This window comes from Rhinopithecus roxellana, chromosome 20 (genome assembly GCF_007565055.1).
Source record: "Rhinopithecus roxellana isolate Shanxi Qingling chromosome 20, ASM756505v1, whole genome shotgun sequence".
Taxonomy (NCBI): domain Eukaryota; kingdom Metazoa; phylum Chordata; class Mammalia; order Primates; family Cercopithecidae; genus Rhinopithecus; species Rhinopithecus roxellana.
In genome coordinates, this window is record NC_044568.1 from 46640453 (window position 1) to 46658523 (window position 18071).

Genomic DNA, 18071 nt, shown 5'->3' on the forward strand with positions numbered 1-18071 from the left:
ATGACAGTTGAGGTCTGATCTTCCAGCCACTGTGAGTACTGAGAAAACTTGGCAGGAGGCCACTTTCACTGGCTCAACACACCCTGACCAGTTGACCAGTTAAAGCCACTGTGTCAGCTGCTGGGTTCTGGCTCTGCCCACTCTTGGCTGCATTTGGGGCCGAAGTTCCCTGTGGGAGGCTGTTTTCTGAGGGAGCCCAGTGTTTACAGGCATTCAGGTCTGCTCCGTTCAGCTGAAACAGAAAACAGAGACCTTTTGCATTACTTTGGTTCAAGAGCAAGGTAATTTGGAAAGAAAGTTTTCAGCCGAAGGTGTCAGCTGCCTCTGAGGCCTTTGCCGATTAAACCAGGAAGTGACATCTGAAATGGTGTCCGGGAATGGGAAAGAGGCCTGGGGATTCTAAATTATCAGCTGTTTAGGCGCCTGAGGAATCCAGGGGTGGGAGACTGAGGAAAGGATTGGGGCAGAGTTCAGGAGAGGTGAGGGGCAGGAGAGGTGGGTCAGAGAAAGGAAGTCTCTGAGGCGCAGGCCTAGGCCTGGTGGCCACTGCAGAGGCTGGGGCCTATGTTTTTCCAGGAGGTGAAACCTGAAAGTCACTTTTCCCCTTAAGCCTCACTTTCTTTATCTGTAGATGGAGAAAATAACATTTACAGCATAGAGCTGTTATAACGATTTAATGAAATAATGCCTATAAGCACTTTTAAAATGCTTGGTACACAGTAGGCCTTCGATAGACTGTAGCTGTTACGGTTTTTCTTGCTGTGCCACGTTATTCTTGTTGGTTGTTATTACCACATTTTGTTATTACCATATTTTGTTATTATTATTACTAAGAGGAATTTAATGCAAGGAAACTGAAACTGAGGTCACATGCAGCTCCCGGGCCAATGTCTCTCAAACTTTAACATGTTAACTTTAACATCTGAACATCCTGCTAACTTGCAGATTCTAATTCTACAGGTATAGAGTGGGGCCCCATCTGCTGGTCCCCAGATCACACTTTGAGTAGCAAGACACTAAAACTGGGCTGGGCACAGTGGCTCACATCTGTAATCCCAGCACTTGGGAGGCCGAGTTGGGAGGATCACTTGAGGCCAGGAGTTCAAGCCCTGCCTGGGCAACACAGTGAGATCCTGTTTCTACAAAAAAACCTTTAAAACATTTAGCCATACGTGGTGGCTAGTGCCTGTAGTTCCAGCTGTAGGAAGGCTGGGGTGGCAGGACTGCTTCAGTTCAAGGCTGCAGTGAGCTGTGATGGCACCACCGTACTCTAGCCTGGGCAACAGAGTGAGACTCTGTCTCAAAAATCACAATAATAAAAATTTTGAAACTAATAAAATTAATTTTAAAAAATTTAAAAAATTAAAAAGACACTAAAAGCACATCATGCCATGCAGCAGCCACTTGTGGCTTTTGAGCCTTTGAAGTGTGGCTAGTCCAAATTGACACGTGTTTGTAAGGGTAAAATCTATATCCGATTTTGAGGACTTAGTACCAAAAAAACAAAAAATAAATAAAAGTATGTAAAATATCTCTTTACCAATTTATTCATCTATTGACTATGCATTGAAATGGTCATACTTTGGCTCTATCTGGTTAAATAAAATGTATTATTATAATAAATCTCACCTGTTTCTACTTTTCTTAGTGGAAGTAGTAGAGCATTGTAAATTGCACAGGTGGCTAACATTCTATCTCTATTGGACAGTGCTGCCCTAGGGCTGTCTTCAACTTTGTAAGGTCAGTTCAGGATTGGCCAAAGGCTTTTTGAGGGATTCCTTTTGAAGTACTGAACCTTGAGAGGTGGGCTGTGATTTCAGACCTCAGACCCAGAGACCCATAGTCAGTGAGAGGTCAAAAGGATGGATCTCGGGGTCAGAGGAGAGAAATGACCATCACACAGAAGAACTGAGACTGAAGGTGGAGAGTTTGTTCTACAAGTCAGTAGGGACCACAGTCACTGTCAGCACTGACCACACGTTTCTCCTAACCTCCGTGTTGTCCACAAAGTCCAGAATTTATGACAATGCCCTCTTTCCTTTCTTTGGTGACAGACAGGAGGCGACCACATGAGACCATGGTTGAGACACCTGGTCCTCCAGGTACGGAGGAACTCCAGGGGATTCTGTGGGTCTCCCGGGCAGCCAGCACCTCTACCTGTTCCTCAGAAGATCGTGGCCACCTGGGAAGCCATCAGCCTGGGAAGGCAGCCGGTGCCTGAGTACTTCAACTTTGCCCATGATGTGCTGGATGTGTGGAGTCGGCTGGAAGAGGTGAAGCCTGTTCTGTCCTAGAGTCCATCTGGGGCATCTGAGGCTGCCCTCAGGTACCACAATGAGACTCAAGGCTCCAAGACATGTTGATGAGGAAATTTGGACCTGGGAATTTTGCTAGTTCTAAAATGTAAACTGTTAGCATTTGAGACTTAGGAAAAAAAAATCTGAGTCAGTGTTGTGAGCCTTAGACATGCTTGTTCCTTCTCTGAAGTGTCCCTTGAGCCCAAATCACACAGTGAGACAGTTATGTCCCTTCTGATTCCCTTCTAGTTGTTCATCAACTGAAGGAGGAAGTTTTGTTTTGCTGCTACTCTGTCTTTGATGTCTCTTGCTCAGTGTCATGCACTTCTCTTCTAAATAAGGAAAGAAGGCCAGGCGCGGTGGCTCATATCCATAATCCCAGCACTTTGGGGTGCCAAGAAGGGCAGATCACCTGAGGTCAGGAGTTCAAGACCAGCCTCACCAACATGGTGAAACTCTGTCTCTACTAAAAATAAAATAAAATAAATAAATAAATAAATAAATAAATAAATAAATAAATAAATAAAAATTAGTCAGGCATGGTGGCACACACCTGTAGTCCCAACTACTTTGGAGGCTGAGGCATGAGAATTGCTTGAACTCAGGAGGCAGAGGTTTCATTGAGCTGAGATCATGCCACTGCACTCCAGCCTAGACAACAGAGCGAGACTCCATCTCAAAAAATTAAATAAAATAAAATAAAATAAAACAAAATAAAATAAGGAAAGAATAGGACTCAGGCTCAAAGCTTTTTGCAGATCATAACAGATACATAGAATTGAATAAGATAACCCTGATTTATTTGTGTGTCTCTGTGCATCTGCTTTCTTCTTTATTTTCCTTTATATCTGTGTCTGTTGAGTCTCTCTATTTCATGGTTACTTTTTATTTGTGTTACATGATACTAACTTTTCAATATAAGAGGAAGACCCACTTATAAAACTGTATTTCAACCAATGTGAAGCTTAACTGATGAGAAAAGCCTTTTCCCTGGGGGTTTTGTCCAAAACAATTACAGACAAATGTTTAACTTCGTTGTTGCCTAAGGTGATGGATAACAGTAGGGACAAACAATAGACTCACCAAAAAGTGAAAAAAGAAAAGCTGGAGAATACAAAACTGGAAATATAAAATTTAATTCAAAGAATTGTATTCATGTTAATTATAAGATGAGATTGTTTAAATAAAAAATATGATGTAAATGGCATTGTTAGTAGATACAGTAAAATTAACTGTCAGCAGATATAGTGAAACTTATGAAGGTGGTATGAGGATGACTGAGACTTTAAAGCAGGCTTTGCAGTCAGATAGACATTGTTCATCCATGTACTTGAAGTGTGACCTTGGACAAGTGCCCTAAGTTCTTTAGATCTCAACTTTCTCATCTGTAAAATGGTAGTCATACCATATGCTACTTAGAGTAATAGAATTAAATGAGAAGCGCATGTAAGAGATGAAGCCAGGATGCTCCATTCCTGATGGCCTACAAAAATCTAAGTTCTTTTTGCAATACTAGGGGCATCCTTAGAAGACTTCTCCTAATGATAAAAACAAGCAAGCAGGATTAGGTGAGGAAAAAATGGTAGAATAAGGATTTTCCAGCTATGCGGTAGCCTTGAAAAATAACAGCCCCCATTTCTTGTGCATAATGGCAACCATTAGAGGGGACAGAATGGAATTGGAGTTTTTTCAAAGCTTCACTTATGAAGAACTGTTATTATTTGAGCTGCCCATTGGTTCTTTAGAAGACCCTACTTGTAAAAGTGTATTTGAATCAACTTGAAGCTCAATCAATGAGAAAAGCCTTTTCCCTGGGGGATTTTGTCCAAAACAATTCCAGACAAATGTTATAGCTTCATTGTTGCCTAAGGTGATGGATACCAGTGGGACAAACAATAGACTCACCAAAGAGTGAAAAAAGAAAAGCTGGAGAATCTAAAATTATATTGTATTCCTGGAAATCTAGAAATCAACACACCTAAGTAAGGCTGTGTTCTTTCCCAGGGCTTTGCACATGCTTAGGAAAGATCTGAGGAAACTCTAAGCTCTCACTTGTGGCAGACTGAGAATTTGAGCACGCAGGAAATTAAGACTAAGGCAGGATTGTTAATTGCCTGGCTGAATGCTAAAGGTGTGCCTCAACACCCACCCAAAGACTGTGAGATTTATTGGTTTCAGGCATTTAAAGAAATTTCTGTCTAATCATGACTACTAAGCTAACCAAGTAGAGATCTCAGTGGCCACACAGAACAAATAATGCAGACTTCACAGAAATGGTTCACAAAAGTCACTAAACAAACGACAACAATCAGCAACAACAAACCAAACTCTGGAGAGTTGCAGGGAATGGATGGTGGGGGAGGAATCTGATTTCCTGAGTAATCAAATGATGTACTTTTAAATGTATAGTTTTTAACAAAAATTTACAAGATACTCAAAGAAACTTGAAATAGCATGGCTATGGTTATCAAAATAATGTACTCCTTCCCCAAGATTTTTACATCTTAATCCCTGAAACCTGTGAGTATGTTATCTTACATGGCAAAAGAGGCTTTGCAAACATTATTATAACTAAAGATATTCATATGATGAGATTATTCTGGATTATCTGGATGAGCCCAATATAATCATAAGGTACCCTATGAGAAGGAAGGAGGGTCAGAGTCAGAGAATGAGATGTGACAATGAAAACAGAGGTGGGAGTGATGTGGGGCCATGATCCAAGGGATGTGAATTGCCTCTAAAAACTAGAAAATGCAAGGACACAGGTTCTCCACTAAAGCATCCAATAGGAAAACAATTCTTCTAATACCTTGATGTTAGTCCACCAAGACTGATTTGGAACTTTTTATCTCCAGAACTATAAGACTGTATATTTATGTTGTTTTATGCAACTAAGTTTGTGGTAATTTATTACAGCAGCAATAGATGGGATTATTTGAAACCAATACAGATTTGGCACCAAGAGTAGCAATGAGAGCTGTAATAAATACCAAAGAATGTGCAAGCAGGTTTGGAATTAGGTGATGGGTAGAAGCTGGAAAAATTTTGAGGAGCACAGAAAAAAGCCTAGATTGCCTTGAGCAGACTGTTAGTAGAAATGCAGATATTAATGATTAATGAGCGAGACCTCAAAAAGAAAGGAGGAACATGATAGATGAGACTTGTATTGTTTTAAAGAATCATGAATCATGAACAGACTGTTGGTAGAAATATGAACATTAAAGGCACAGATAATAAAAACTCAGAAGTAAGTGAAAAATGTAATATCAGAAACTGAAGGAAAGTGGATCCTTATTACATAGTGGCAGAAATTTTGGCTGACTAGCGTCCTAGAGCTATATGGATAGAAGAACTTATAAGGGATGACCTTGGATATTTCGCTAAGAAGATTTCCCAGCCAAGTGTTGAAGATGTGGCCTGATTTCTTCTTGCTGGTTATATTACAATGCTAAAGGAAAGAAAGAGATAGAGGAAAGAATTGTTAAGCAAAAACAGAGCCAGAACTTGGTGGTTTGAACAATTCTCAGCCTTCCTGTATTATAAAAGACATTAAAGTTAGGATATTCACTGTCAGAAAAGTATGCTGCAAAGGGAAATCCAAGAGTGTGGTTGGACAATCTTTTGCCAGCAATTCAAGTATCAAAAAGTTACAGAGAGTTTTTTAAAGAGCTTAGACGTGAGGCTCCTGAGTTCCTTCAGTCGTGGAGGCAGAAACCAGCAACAGAGATGGGATTATGTGGAAAAGATCTGTGGAGGAGCCACTTCTCTAATGGGATGAATCACTGAGACATACATGAGAGAACCATTAGTTTCTTGAGAATGTTATATCAGTAGAAACACTGCCATCTGGACAGAGAGAGGAAAATATAAAAGAAGGCTTTTGGACTCCCCAAATTCTACAGGCAGGAAGCAGGTGGTTAAAGCTACTTAGCTGCAAACATGTGTTACCCTTCTTGAAAAAGAAAGGATTGTTTAGGGCAGAGTTGTTAGCCAAGAATGTGGAATTGGGAGCCCAGAGGGTGGAACTGAGCAACTAGAAAGCAAAGCCACAACCACAGAGGATTAAGGGCTTTGAAACAGAACAGAGTTTTCTCAGTTGGATTCAGAGTTGCTTGGAATTGGTGACTCATTGTTTTCCTTTTATTTTAATCCATTGTTTGAATGGATATGTCTGTGACTATTATGGAATCCCTGCTTCATGATCATTGTATTTTAAGAACAGATAACTTAATGCTCAATAATCAAGTAAGGAGCAATAAAAAATGAAGTTAAGAAATAATTTTATTTACTAATAGCATCAAAAAGAATGAAACACATATAAGTAAATTTAACCAAAGAAGTATAAGGCTTGTACACGGAATATGACAAAACATTACTGAAATAAACTGGAAAAGATATAAACAAATAGAAATACACCCCATGCTCATGGATTAAAAGAATATTGTTAAAATGAAAATAGACCCCAAATTGAGCTGCACATTTAATGCAAACTTTATCAAAATCCTAGGAGACTTGTTTACAGAAACAGACAATCTGATTCAAAAAGTTCTATGGAAATGCAAGGGACCCATAGGGACCAAACAACCTTGGGAAAAAAAAGAAGACTAACACTTTTCTATTTCAAATCTACTGAAAAGTTACAGTAACCAAGACAGTGTGGCACTAGCATAAAGATAGACTTGGATAAATAGGTATGAATTCAGAGTCTAGAAATAAATCCACAAATCTACGATCAATTGATTTTCAACAAGGGTACCGAGACAATTAAATGGATGAAATAATTGTCTTTCCAACTAATGATGCTGGCACAACTGGGTGTTCACATGCAAAAGAATTAATTGAGTCTCCTACCTGACACTAAATACAAAAATTAGCTCAAAATGTATCAAAGACCTAAATGAAGAAACAAAAAGTATAAGAAAATTTTTAGAAGAAAACATAGGAGTATATCTTTGTGACCTCTGATTAGGCAATGGTTTCTAAAGCAAAAGCAACAAAAAAAAAATAGATTAATTGGGCTTCATGAAAATTAATAGTATTTGTATATGAAAGTAAAAAGACAGCTCACAGAATAGGAGAAAATATCTGAAAAATCACATATTGGGTAAGGGTCTAGTATCTACCACACTTAAAGAACTCAAACTCGACAGTGAAAAAAGACAAATAACCCAATTAAAGTATGGGCTAAGAATCTGAATAGACATTTCCTTAAGGAATATAAACAAATGGCCAATAGACACATGAAAAGATGCTTGACATCTTTATTCACTAGGGAAATGCAAATTCTAGCCACAAGGAGATACCACTTCATAACCAGTGGCATGGCAACAAAAAAAAGGCACAATACCAAGTGTTGGAGATGATGCAGAGAATTAGAACCCTCTAACATGCCTGGATGGAAATGTAAAATAGTGCAGTGCTGTGGAAAACAGTTTGGCAGTTCCTCCAAAAGTTAACATAGAGTTATTACAGTACTGACCCAGGAATTGTACTCCTAGGTACATATCCAAGACAATAGAAAACATGTGCTCACACAAAAACTTGTACATAAATCCTCATAGCAGTGTTATTTAAAATAGCCAAAAAGTGGAACCAGCCCTAATGTCTGTCAACTGATGAATGGATAAACGTGGTCTATCCATACAGTGGAATATTATTCAGCCATCAAAAAATGTAATACCAATTCATGATATGACATAGATAAATCTTGAAAGCATTGTACAAAGTGAAAGAAACCAGACATAAAGCTACATATCGTATGATACCATTCATATGAAACATCCAGAAGATGCAAATCCATAGAGACAGAAAGCAGATAAGTGGTAGCCAGGAGCTGGAGGAGGAGGGAATGGGGACGGACTGCTAATTTGTACAGTGTTTCTTTTTAGGGCAACAAAAATGTTCTGGAATTAGAGAATGGTGATAGTTACACAACCTTGTGAATATATTAAGAAACAGTGAGTTGTGCGCTTTAAAATGGTGATTTTTATGGTACCTGAATTATATTTCAATAAAAAAGGGAAAAACAGAAAACAGTGTAAATCATGTGCTACCTTTTGCATTAAAAAGATAGTAGAAAAAATATATATGCTTGTGTTTGCCTAAAGACCCTATGGAAGGATATGCAAAAAACTAATACAGTTGGTTACTTAGCGAGGCAGAGGAAGTGGAAAACAGGGCAGATAGGTACAAGGAAGGGAGCAAGCCTTTTCAATGCATGCCTTTCCATATTGCCTTGCTTTTGGAACCCTGTGAATTTTACATGAACTACTACAAAACGTTAAACAACAGCAACAAGCAAACAAAAATTCTCAATAAATTACGTCTATTTTTTTTCTGCCTGCACCACCATCTAGGCTGGACACCGCCCCCCAAATCCTGCCTTCTGGTGGGTCAATGGCACAGGAGCAGAGATCAAGTGGAGCTTTGAGGAGCTGGGGAAGCAGTCCAGGAAGGCAGCCAATGTGCTGGAGGGTGCATGTGGCCTGCAGCCTGGGGACAGAATGATGCTGGTACTCCCACGGCTCCCGGAGTGGTGGCTGGTCAGTGTGGCTTGCATGCGGACAGGTCAGTAAGCAGGGCTGCTGGGAATTTTAGCTGGGGTCAGACACAACCTGCCAGAGCTTTGCGGTGTCCACAGAGTCTTGAAGATGGAGCAAAAATAAACCCTAGGTGGAGTTGTGCTTACTTCCTATTTGCCCAACAGTCACAGATGTGATTGCATAGTAGGGGCCAGATAGTGATGTAATTGATAAAAGCAGGTCAGTGCAAGGCAGTAGAGAGTGGTGAGAACTGCGGCAAACGGGAGATCACATGCTTTATGAAATGGGGTCGCTGCTTCTCAACTCGAACCAAATGTTCCCACGACAAGATGAATACCGGTGTTATCAGAACTTCTGATTTGTAATGGAAAACTCTGGATTTTTATGAAAAACCCTCCTGTCTTTTAATGTTGGCACCTATCATTTTAAAAAGTCCTGACTGGGACAAATCAAGCTTATTTTCTGCTGGTCATGGTTTGGGAGCCTTGCTTTAGTTGCTAGATTTTTACTTGAACAATGCAGTTATAGATGAGGGACTCCTATAACCAATCTATGTTAGTTTCACTCTTAGACTTTATGATTCTCATTGTCACAGCATCATCCAGCTGCCAAAGGAAGGCAGATAAAGAGGAAATCAAAGAAATAGTGATATTATCCCTTGCAGGAGGTTAGGGGGACAGCTCCTCCTACTGTCACGAATGTCCAGGGCAGTGAAACATTACCTTCTTAGAATGGTTCCTTCAGCAGAGAAATAGAGGAGGAAAGAGGCCACAGTGAGCCTAGCAAGCCTCCACTGATGCTGAGTGAATAAGTGATCATGCACTTATTCAGAAGGCTAGGGTTTTTAGGCTGTTATTATTATTGTTACCTCTTCCAGCTCAGGCATTCCAACCCTCCCCAGCCCCTTCCTGCCCTCATCTCTTACCTCTATACCCAAGACCTTCCCTGCTATCCAGTCAACATCCCCTTCTGTTTTATGCCAGGGGTTGTCATGATTCCGGGTGTCACTCAGCTGACGGAGAAGGACCTCAAGTATCGGCTGCAGGCGTCCAGAGCCAAGTCCATTATCACCAGTGACTCCCTAGCTCCAAGGGTGGATGCCATCAGCCCTGAATGCCCCTCCCTCCAGACCAAGCTGCTGGTGTCAGACAGCGACAGTCGGCCAGGCTGGTTGAACTTCAGGGAACTCCTCCGGTGAATTGGGGTTCTTCAGGAGAACAGCAGAAAAATGAAGTCATTTCCCCTTTAAGCAACAAAAGATGAAATGCGTTGCTGATTTCACACACAGAGAGTGAATCAGAGAGGAACACTCCCCCTTGGCAGCCAGACTGACCTGAGCGTGGTGGCACATGCCTATAATCCCAGCTACTCGGGAGGCTGAGGCAGGAGAATCACTTGAACCCAGGAGGCGGAGGTTGCAGTGAGCCAAGATCGCGCCATTGCACTCTAGCCTGGGCAATAAGAGCGAAACACTGTCTCAAAAAAAAAAAAAAAAAAAAAAAAAAAAAAAAAATCAGCCCATATGGTTTTGAAGAGCTGTCAGGTGGGCCTAGATCAGTGGTTCTCAATTTTGGTTGTTACTAGAATTACTGAGAAACATTTAAGAAAACATCAAAGATTCCGATTTTATTTTGTTCAGAGTGGATAGACAAGTTTCTTCCAAAAATTTACCAGGGGACTTCACGTTGCAGCCAGGGATGAGAGCCAGTGGATTAGCTGGTCATCCAGATCTCAGAACTTTGAGAATTACCCAGATCTCAAAACCCCATACTGGGGGAAACCTTTAGAAAACAGTTCTAAATTATTAGAAATGGGGGTGGGGGTGGAAGCTGTGCCTAAATGTGCAGAATTATAGACACGGACGTGTGTGTTCTACCAGAAAGTCCTCATACCTTGGTAAGAAAGCATGGGCTCTTCTGAGTGAGTTATTTAACCATTTGAGCCTCAGTTTCCTTGTCTGCAAAAAGGTTATAATGATAGTACCTACCCAATGAGGTGATTGCAGGTTACCCAAGCCAGAGCTTTCAAGCACAGCACCTCACACGTGATGTTTATGAAACGGTAGTCATATTGTTGTTATACATATTACCGGTGCTACTAACTGTTTTTACCATGGTAGCGCCACCTAGTGTTTTTACGTTTTACAGGGAGGCACCTACAGAGCACAACTGCCTGAGGACAAAGAGTGGAGACCCGCTGGCCATCTACTTCACCAGCGGAACCACCGGGGCCCCCAAGATGGTCGAGCACTCCCAGAGCAGCTACGGACTGGGTTTTGTGGCCAGCGGAAGGTACCAGAGCAGCTTGTCTAGAGGATCCAAGAACAGAAAGTGGCGAGTGGTCTGGAGGGAGTGGTGTGAGGGGAAAGATGTCAGGAGCTGAAGTCAGAGAGCCAATAGGAGCAGCTCAGGAAGGATCTTGATTCTGGATTTTACTCTGAGTGAGGTGAAAAGCCACTGGAGGTTTCTTTTTAAATCGTAGTCATACACACACACACACACACACATACATATATAAACATATACATACATGTATCATAAATGTACCCTTTTATCCCTTTTAAGTGTATAGTTTAATGTCATCAAATACATTCACACTGTTGTGCAACCATGATCACCATCCATTTCCAGAATTTACTTTATCTTTCCAAATGAGAACTATGCCCCCATTACCCAATGACGCCCCATTACCCTTTCCCCTCACCCCTGGTAACCTCTATTTTACTTTTCATCTCCGTGAATTTGATAGTCCAGATATTTCGTGTGATTGGCATCATGCAGTCTGTCCTTTTCTTTTGTAATTTGGCTTCTTTCACTTAGCATAATGTCCTCAAGTTTCATCCATGTCATAGCATGTGTCAAAATTTCCCTCCCTTTTAAGACTGAAAAATGTTCCATTGTATGGATAGACCACATTTTATTTGTTTTTTTTTTTTTTTATTTTTTTTTATTTTTTATTTTTTTGGAGACAGAGTTTTTCTCTTTTGCCTAGGCTGGAGTGCAGTGGTGCAATCTCCGCTCACTGCAACCTCTGCCTTCCGGTTTCAAGCGATTGTCCTGCCTCAGCCTCCCAGGTAGCTGGGATTACAGGTGCCTGCCATCACACCCGTCTAATTTTTGTATTTTTAGTAGACATGGGGTTTCACCATGTTGGACAACCTGGTCTCGAACTCCTGACCTCATGATCCTCCTGCCTTGGCCTCTCAAAGTGCTGAGATTATAGGCATGAGCCACTATGCCTGGCCTCGACCACATTTTAAATAATCCATTCACCTGTTGATGGACACTTGGGTAGCTTCCACATTTTGGCTATTGTCCATAATGTTGCTATAAACACTGGCATACGAGTATCTGTTAGAGTCTCTGCTTTTACTTCTTTTGGGTATACATGCAGAAATGAAATTGCTGGATCATATGGTAATTCTATGTTTAATTTTCTTTGAGAAGCATTGGATATTTTGAGCAGAGGAGTGACGTAATCTAATACGGTTTTTAAAGGCTCACTCAGAATGTTGGGTTCACAATGAAACTGTAGAGGAAACAGCTAAAGAAGATGACTATTGCATTAAGAGGCAAGCATGGTAGCTTGCCTGGGGAGAAGTGGGAGAAGAGATGAGATTCTGAATGTGTTTTCAACCTAGACCCAATAAGACTTGCTGACAGAATCAGTGTGGAATGAGAAAGAGGAGTCAAGGACGGCTCTAAGAAGAATGGCCTGAACAACTGGAAGCACTAAATGATGGGGGAAGAACTGTGGGATGAGCTGTCTAGTGGGAAGAAAACAGAGTTTGTTTATAGAGTTGTCAATTTAAGAGTCTTCTTAGACATCTCCATCCCCTTGTTAAAAGTGGAGATGTTGAGTGGGCATTTGGATATACACGTCTGAAGTTAGAGAGAAAGATTCATGCTGAACTTATCAGTGTAAAGATGGTATTTCATACCATGAGATGGGATGAGATCAGCAAAGTGTAATATAAACTGAAAAGAGAGTGGGTCTCAGAACTGAGTGCCTGAGCCATTTCTGCACTGAAGGGGAGACCAGGAGGACTCAGCAGAGGAGACTGAGAAGGGAACAGCCAACGAAAGGGGGAGAACCAGGAGTGCCTGGGTCCCAGGATTCAAGTGCATGACTGCTTTTCTGTCTTCCATGTTTGCAGACACTGTTTCCCATTCCTGGGATGCTTCTGCTTCTCTGCCTCACCTATATAATCCTTATGCATTGTTTATGTCTAACTCAAGTGTCATCTCCCCTACCAGAGCATTTCTCAGAAACTCATCTCCAACATTCCTCTGGATTAGGTGCCTATTCTCTGTAATTGCACAAGACTTTGTGTTTAGCTCTGTTAAAACATGCTCTCCAGCGGCTTCCTAGATATTTATACTTCCTAAACTCTAAGGCCCTAAAGCAAGACTAATTGTTCATTTCTGTATCCCTAGTGCTAACCCAGACTAAGTGCTAAATAAATGTTGGCTAAATAAAGTGACCTTAGCACAGAGTACTGAGGTTAACTTTTTCCCTTATATATCACATCCACTGGACTGTGAACTTTCTGGAAACTCTTTTTGCTTCTGTATTCTTAGTCTAGGGCATAGGTACATGGAAGATATTCAATAAATGCCTGTCGAGACAATAGTTGACTTGATGGTTCTTGTTCAGGTTTCACAAGGATAAGTGAGTACCCACTAAGCAGGGCTCCCAATGTGGTGATATAGATAATACAATCCTTCTTAAAGGTAGAGTCATCGCCAACGGTGCTGACGTTCTCTAATTTTTGGCAGACGGTGGGTGGCCTTGACCGAATCGGACATCTTCTGGAACACGACTGACACTGGCTGGGTGAAGGCAGCCTGGACTCTCTTCTCTGCCTGGCCTAATGGAGCTTGCATTTTTGTGCATGAGCTGCCCCGAGTTGATGCCAAAGTTATCCTGAATGTAAGAGGAAAACCAACAACACCCCATATGTGTTGGGTATAAATCAGATGAGTGGGATATAGATTTCAGGCTGCAGGAGAAAACACATGAATCAGTGACTCTAAGGCTTCTTTGGTGTGGCTCCCTGGCCTTCCGTAATCTGGTTCCTGACCACCTGGTTCCCTTCCATCATTGCCTATGCTCTAGCTAGATTCCTAGATTAAGACCATTTCATTGCTATTTCTCCTGCATGGGGTGCCCTTGTCTCCACCACTTTCTTCCTTATGCCTCCGCCAAAACCCTAGATATTTGTCAAACCCTTAGGCAAAATCAGTCTGTGCCTCAAATCCAAATGCTACTGTCCATGGTGTTTAACATGAGTAGTTGGCCCAACTAGAGAGTCCTGGTGACTCCTGCTCAGCCTCCCAGGGTCTTCTTATAGGGAGGGAGGAGATTGGTGCCCCCAGTCAAGACACAGGTCACCTTTCTCCAGGCCCCCACATCCTAAGTGTCATCCTAAGTGTCATGTCAGAGGGCTCTTCTGCTCATATTATTTGTACTGAGATAAGCTGTATCACCTGGTAGCTAACTGCACAGGTCATGCCATCAGTCAAAGAGGCAGACCTGGACTCTGATCCCACACCTTTGATTCTCTAACTGTGTGGCCTTGGGGAAGTTGCCTAACCTCCCCGAGCTGCAGTTTCAGCCTCACCTGTAAGAAAGGGATAACATATCTCTATAGAGTTGCTGCGAGAATGAAATGATACAAGGCAAAGGGGCCAGCACATCGTAGGTTCTTTTTTGAAATAATTTTTACTTTTTGTGGGTACATAGTAGGTGTATATATTTATGGAGTACATTAGATGTTTTGATGTAGGCATGCCATGCGTGAAAATCACATCATAGAGAATGAGGTATCCATCCCCTGAAAGCATTTATCTTTTGCATTCCTTTTTATGGCTGAGTTGCATTCCATTACATATATTTATATACCACACTTTCTTTGTCCACTTGATTGATGGGCATTTGGGTTGGTTCCACATTTTTGCAATTGCAGACTGTGCTGCTATAAACATGTATGTGCAAGTATCTTTTTCATATAATGACTTCTTTTCCTCTGGGTAGATATCCAGTAGTAGGATTGCTGGATCAAATAGTAGTTCTACTTTTAGTTCTTTAAGGAATCTCCACACTGTTTTCCAGGTGGTTGTACTAGTTTACATTCCCACCAGCAGTGTAGAAGTGTTCCTTGTTCACTGCATCCACGCCCACATCTATTTTGATTTTTTGATTATGGCCATTCTTGCAGGAGTAAGCTGGTACCACATGGTGGACCAAATATAGTAGATTCTTAACCCATATTGGCTATTATCATCATGATCAAACTCATCACCATCATTATCCATGTAGTGCTTGATCAGCCAGTGTATGGACTTTCTCCTCACACTGCCCCCAGCTCTGACATAGTGTTTTCATTATCTATTGCTATGTAATAAATTATACCCAAACATAGAACTTTAAAACACAAGTATTTATCTCACAGTTTCTGATGGTCAGGAAGCTGGAGGCAGCTTAATGAGGGGATTTGGGAATAGAGTCTCTCATGAGGTTGCAATCAAGAGGTCAGCAAAGTACGCTCGTGTTCATAGCAGCATTAACAATAACTAAAAGGTGAAAGCAACACAAGTGTCCATCCACAGATGAATGAACAAACAAAATGTGGTGTGTACATGCAAGGGAATATTACCCAGCCTTAAAAAGGAAGGACATCTTGTTATATGATATAATGTGGATAACCCTTGAGGACATTATGCTAAGTGAAACATGACAGTCATACAAGGACAAATATTGTCTGATTCCACTTACATGAGATACCAAGAGTAGTTAAATTCAGAGACAGAAAGTACAACGGTGTTTACAAGGAGTTAGGGCAGAGAGTAATGGGAAATCATTGTGTAATGGGTATGGAGTTTAAGTTTGAGAGGATAAAAATAGTCCTGGAGGTGGATGGTAGTGATGGTTTCGCAACATTGTGGAAATATTTAATCCCATTGGACTATACATTTAAAAACCATTCCAGTGGGCAAATTCTATGTTGTGTGTATGTTACCACAATAATGTAAAAAAAGATATCAGCTAGGACTGCAATCATCTTAAGGATTGACTGAAGCTGGAAAATTGCTTAAAAACTCACAGTGGCTGGGTGCAGTGGCTCATGCCTGTAATCCCAGCACTTTGGGAGGCCAAGGCGTGTGGATCATGAGGTCAGGAGTTCACGACCAGCCTGGCCAAGATGGTGAAACCCCGTGTCCACTAAATATACAAAAATTAGCCAGGCATGGTGGAGGGTGCCTGTAATCCCAGCTACTCGTGAGTCTGAAGCAGAGAATTGCTTGAACCCGGGAGATGGAGATTGCAGTGAGCTGAGATCTTGCCACTGCACTCCAGCCTGGGTGACAGTGCGAAACTCCATCTCAAAAAACAAAACAAAACAAAACAAAAAAATTTCACTGGTGGTTTTTAGTAGACTTCAATTTCTCACTGGGTGTTTGCTAGAGTCTCCAGTTTCTCACTGTGTGCACCTGTCCATAGGATGGCTTGAGCATACTCAAAACATGGTGGCGTGCTTCCCCCAGAACAAGGGATCCAAGAAAGGGAGAGAGAAAGAACATCCAAGACAGAAACCGTAGTCTTTGTACAACTGAATCTTGAAAGTGATATTCATCACCTTGACAGTATGCCATTGCTGTCACAGACCCACTTTGGTATGAGGTGAGAGGGGATTCCTCCAAAGGTGCAAATGCTAGGAAGTAGGGGTCACTGGGCACCATCTTGGATGCTGGATTCCACACATAGTTTTCAACTTCTCTGCTTTGGTAGTGAGAATATAAAGATGCAGTGCATTTGGCTCCATCTTCATGGTACCACCCCAGTGATTCTAAGGACATCTTTCACCCTTTGCTTTTGTTTAGACTCTCTCCACATTCCCGATAACCACCCTCTGCTGTGTCCCAACCATCTTTCGGCTGCTTGTGCAGGAGGATCTGACCAGGTACAGCCCATCTGTTTGGTGCTTTGAGGGCCTAAGTATGTGACTATACAGCATGGGTATCCACACATACAAGTATCCTCTCATTCCAACTCTCTTTCTATCTTTCTCTGTCTCTATATATTTTTCTGCCTCTTTGTCTCTCTCTCACACACACATTTATACACATACACATTGACAAGTCAACATACCTGTAAACCTCACAGATGCCCCTCAAGAACAAGCTTCTGGCCCCCAAAAATTTGCATCCAGATGGAACTAAATAGATTTAGGGCAGTCTGAAATTTTAGCACCTGAGATAGGCTTCTCACCACACCATACACCCATGGGCTATTCTCTCAACAGTGTGTTTGCTACTTCTGTGAGGTGAGAGAAATGATTGGACAATTGTTAGCCACCTATGGAGTGGGGTTTGTGGCCAGGGCCCTCAGGTCTGGTGAAACTAACAAGCCCACACCACAGTAGATGCCCCAACTCTCAGCCTCAGACTCACCCCAGCCAACTGTTCTCTGACCACATGCCATTGGGCACCCAAGAGAAAGGGACAAGGCACTGATGATGGCTCCATCCTAGATGAAGCCAAAGCAACATCTTCTGGCAGAACAGGGCTAGTTGCTGGGGTATATGGAGAAAGGCCCACCGTCCTTCAGTACCCACCAACCCTGACCTGTTCTCCCTCTTTTGTCCTCCCCCAAGTCATGAGGAGTCATCCTCTCATCTTTCCTAATCACATGAATTTACCCACCAAGTGCCCAGAGGAGGGAGTTCTTACATGCTTCTAAAAGTGAATTCTTCTCCAATGTAAGAAGTTCATCCCATTCATTGATCTGATATGTGCATCTCCAGATGATGATTTTGGCTGAAAGCAAGCTCCAAGTACCTTGTTAAGAACAATGTCTTTGAATGCCATTTGGTAGTACTAAGTACTTTATCAAGCCAATTTGATCTCCCCTCTCCTCCAAGACTGAAAATGTACTTGCAATCACTGAATTTTTTTTTTTTCTTTTAGTTTGGATGATTTGTTGAACAGAGAGGGCGTTTTGCAACATAATTAATCTGTAGGAATTTGTGGGATTCTTAGAGGACTAATTTTTATCTTTTCAATTTTCTTTTCTCTCCTTTCTTTTCCTTTTTCTTATTTATTTATTTATTTATTTATTTATTTCAGAGACAGAGTCTTGCTCTGTCGCCTAGGTTGGAGTGCAGTGGCATGATCTTGGCTCACTGGAACCTCCGCCTCCTGGGTTCCAGCTTTCCTCCCACCTCAGC

At 41.6% G+C, this 18071-nt stretch overlaps 1 protein-coding gene across 2 annotated transcripts in view; it reads left to right on the plus strand.

Moving 5' to 3' along the window:
• The first annotated feature begins 149 nt into the window (after positions 1 to 149).
• Positions 150 to 18071, plus strand: part of ACSM5 (acyl-CoA synthetase medium chain family member 5) — a 29346-nt gene continuing 11424 nt past the window's right edge. For both annotated transcript variants that reach the window (XM_010388561.2, XM_030925586.1), the window contains exons 1-7: positions 150 to 281; positions 2055 to 2273; positions 8657 to 8867; positions 9826 to 10036; positions 10990 to 11133; positions 13621 to 13774; positions 16726 to 16805. In XM_010388561.2, the coding sequence (XP_010386863.2) occupies positions 2070 to 2273; positions 8657 to 8867; positions 9826 to 10036; positions 10990 to 11133; positions 13621 to 13774; positions 16726 to 16805 (1004 nt within the window). In that variant the 5' untranslated portion in view covers positions 150 to 281; positions 2055 to 2069. The remainder of the gene's footprint in view (positions 282 to 2054; positions 2274 to 8656; positions 8868 to 9825; positions 10037 to 10989; positions 11134 to 13620; positions 13775 to 16725; positions 16806 to 18071) is intronic.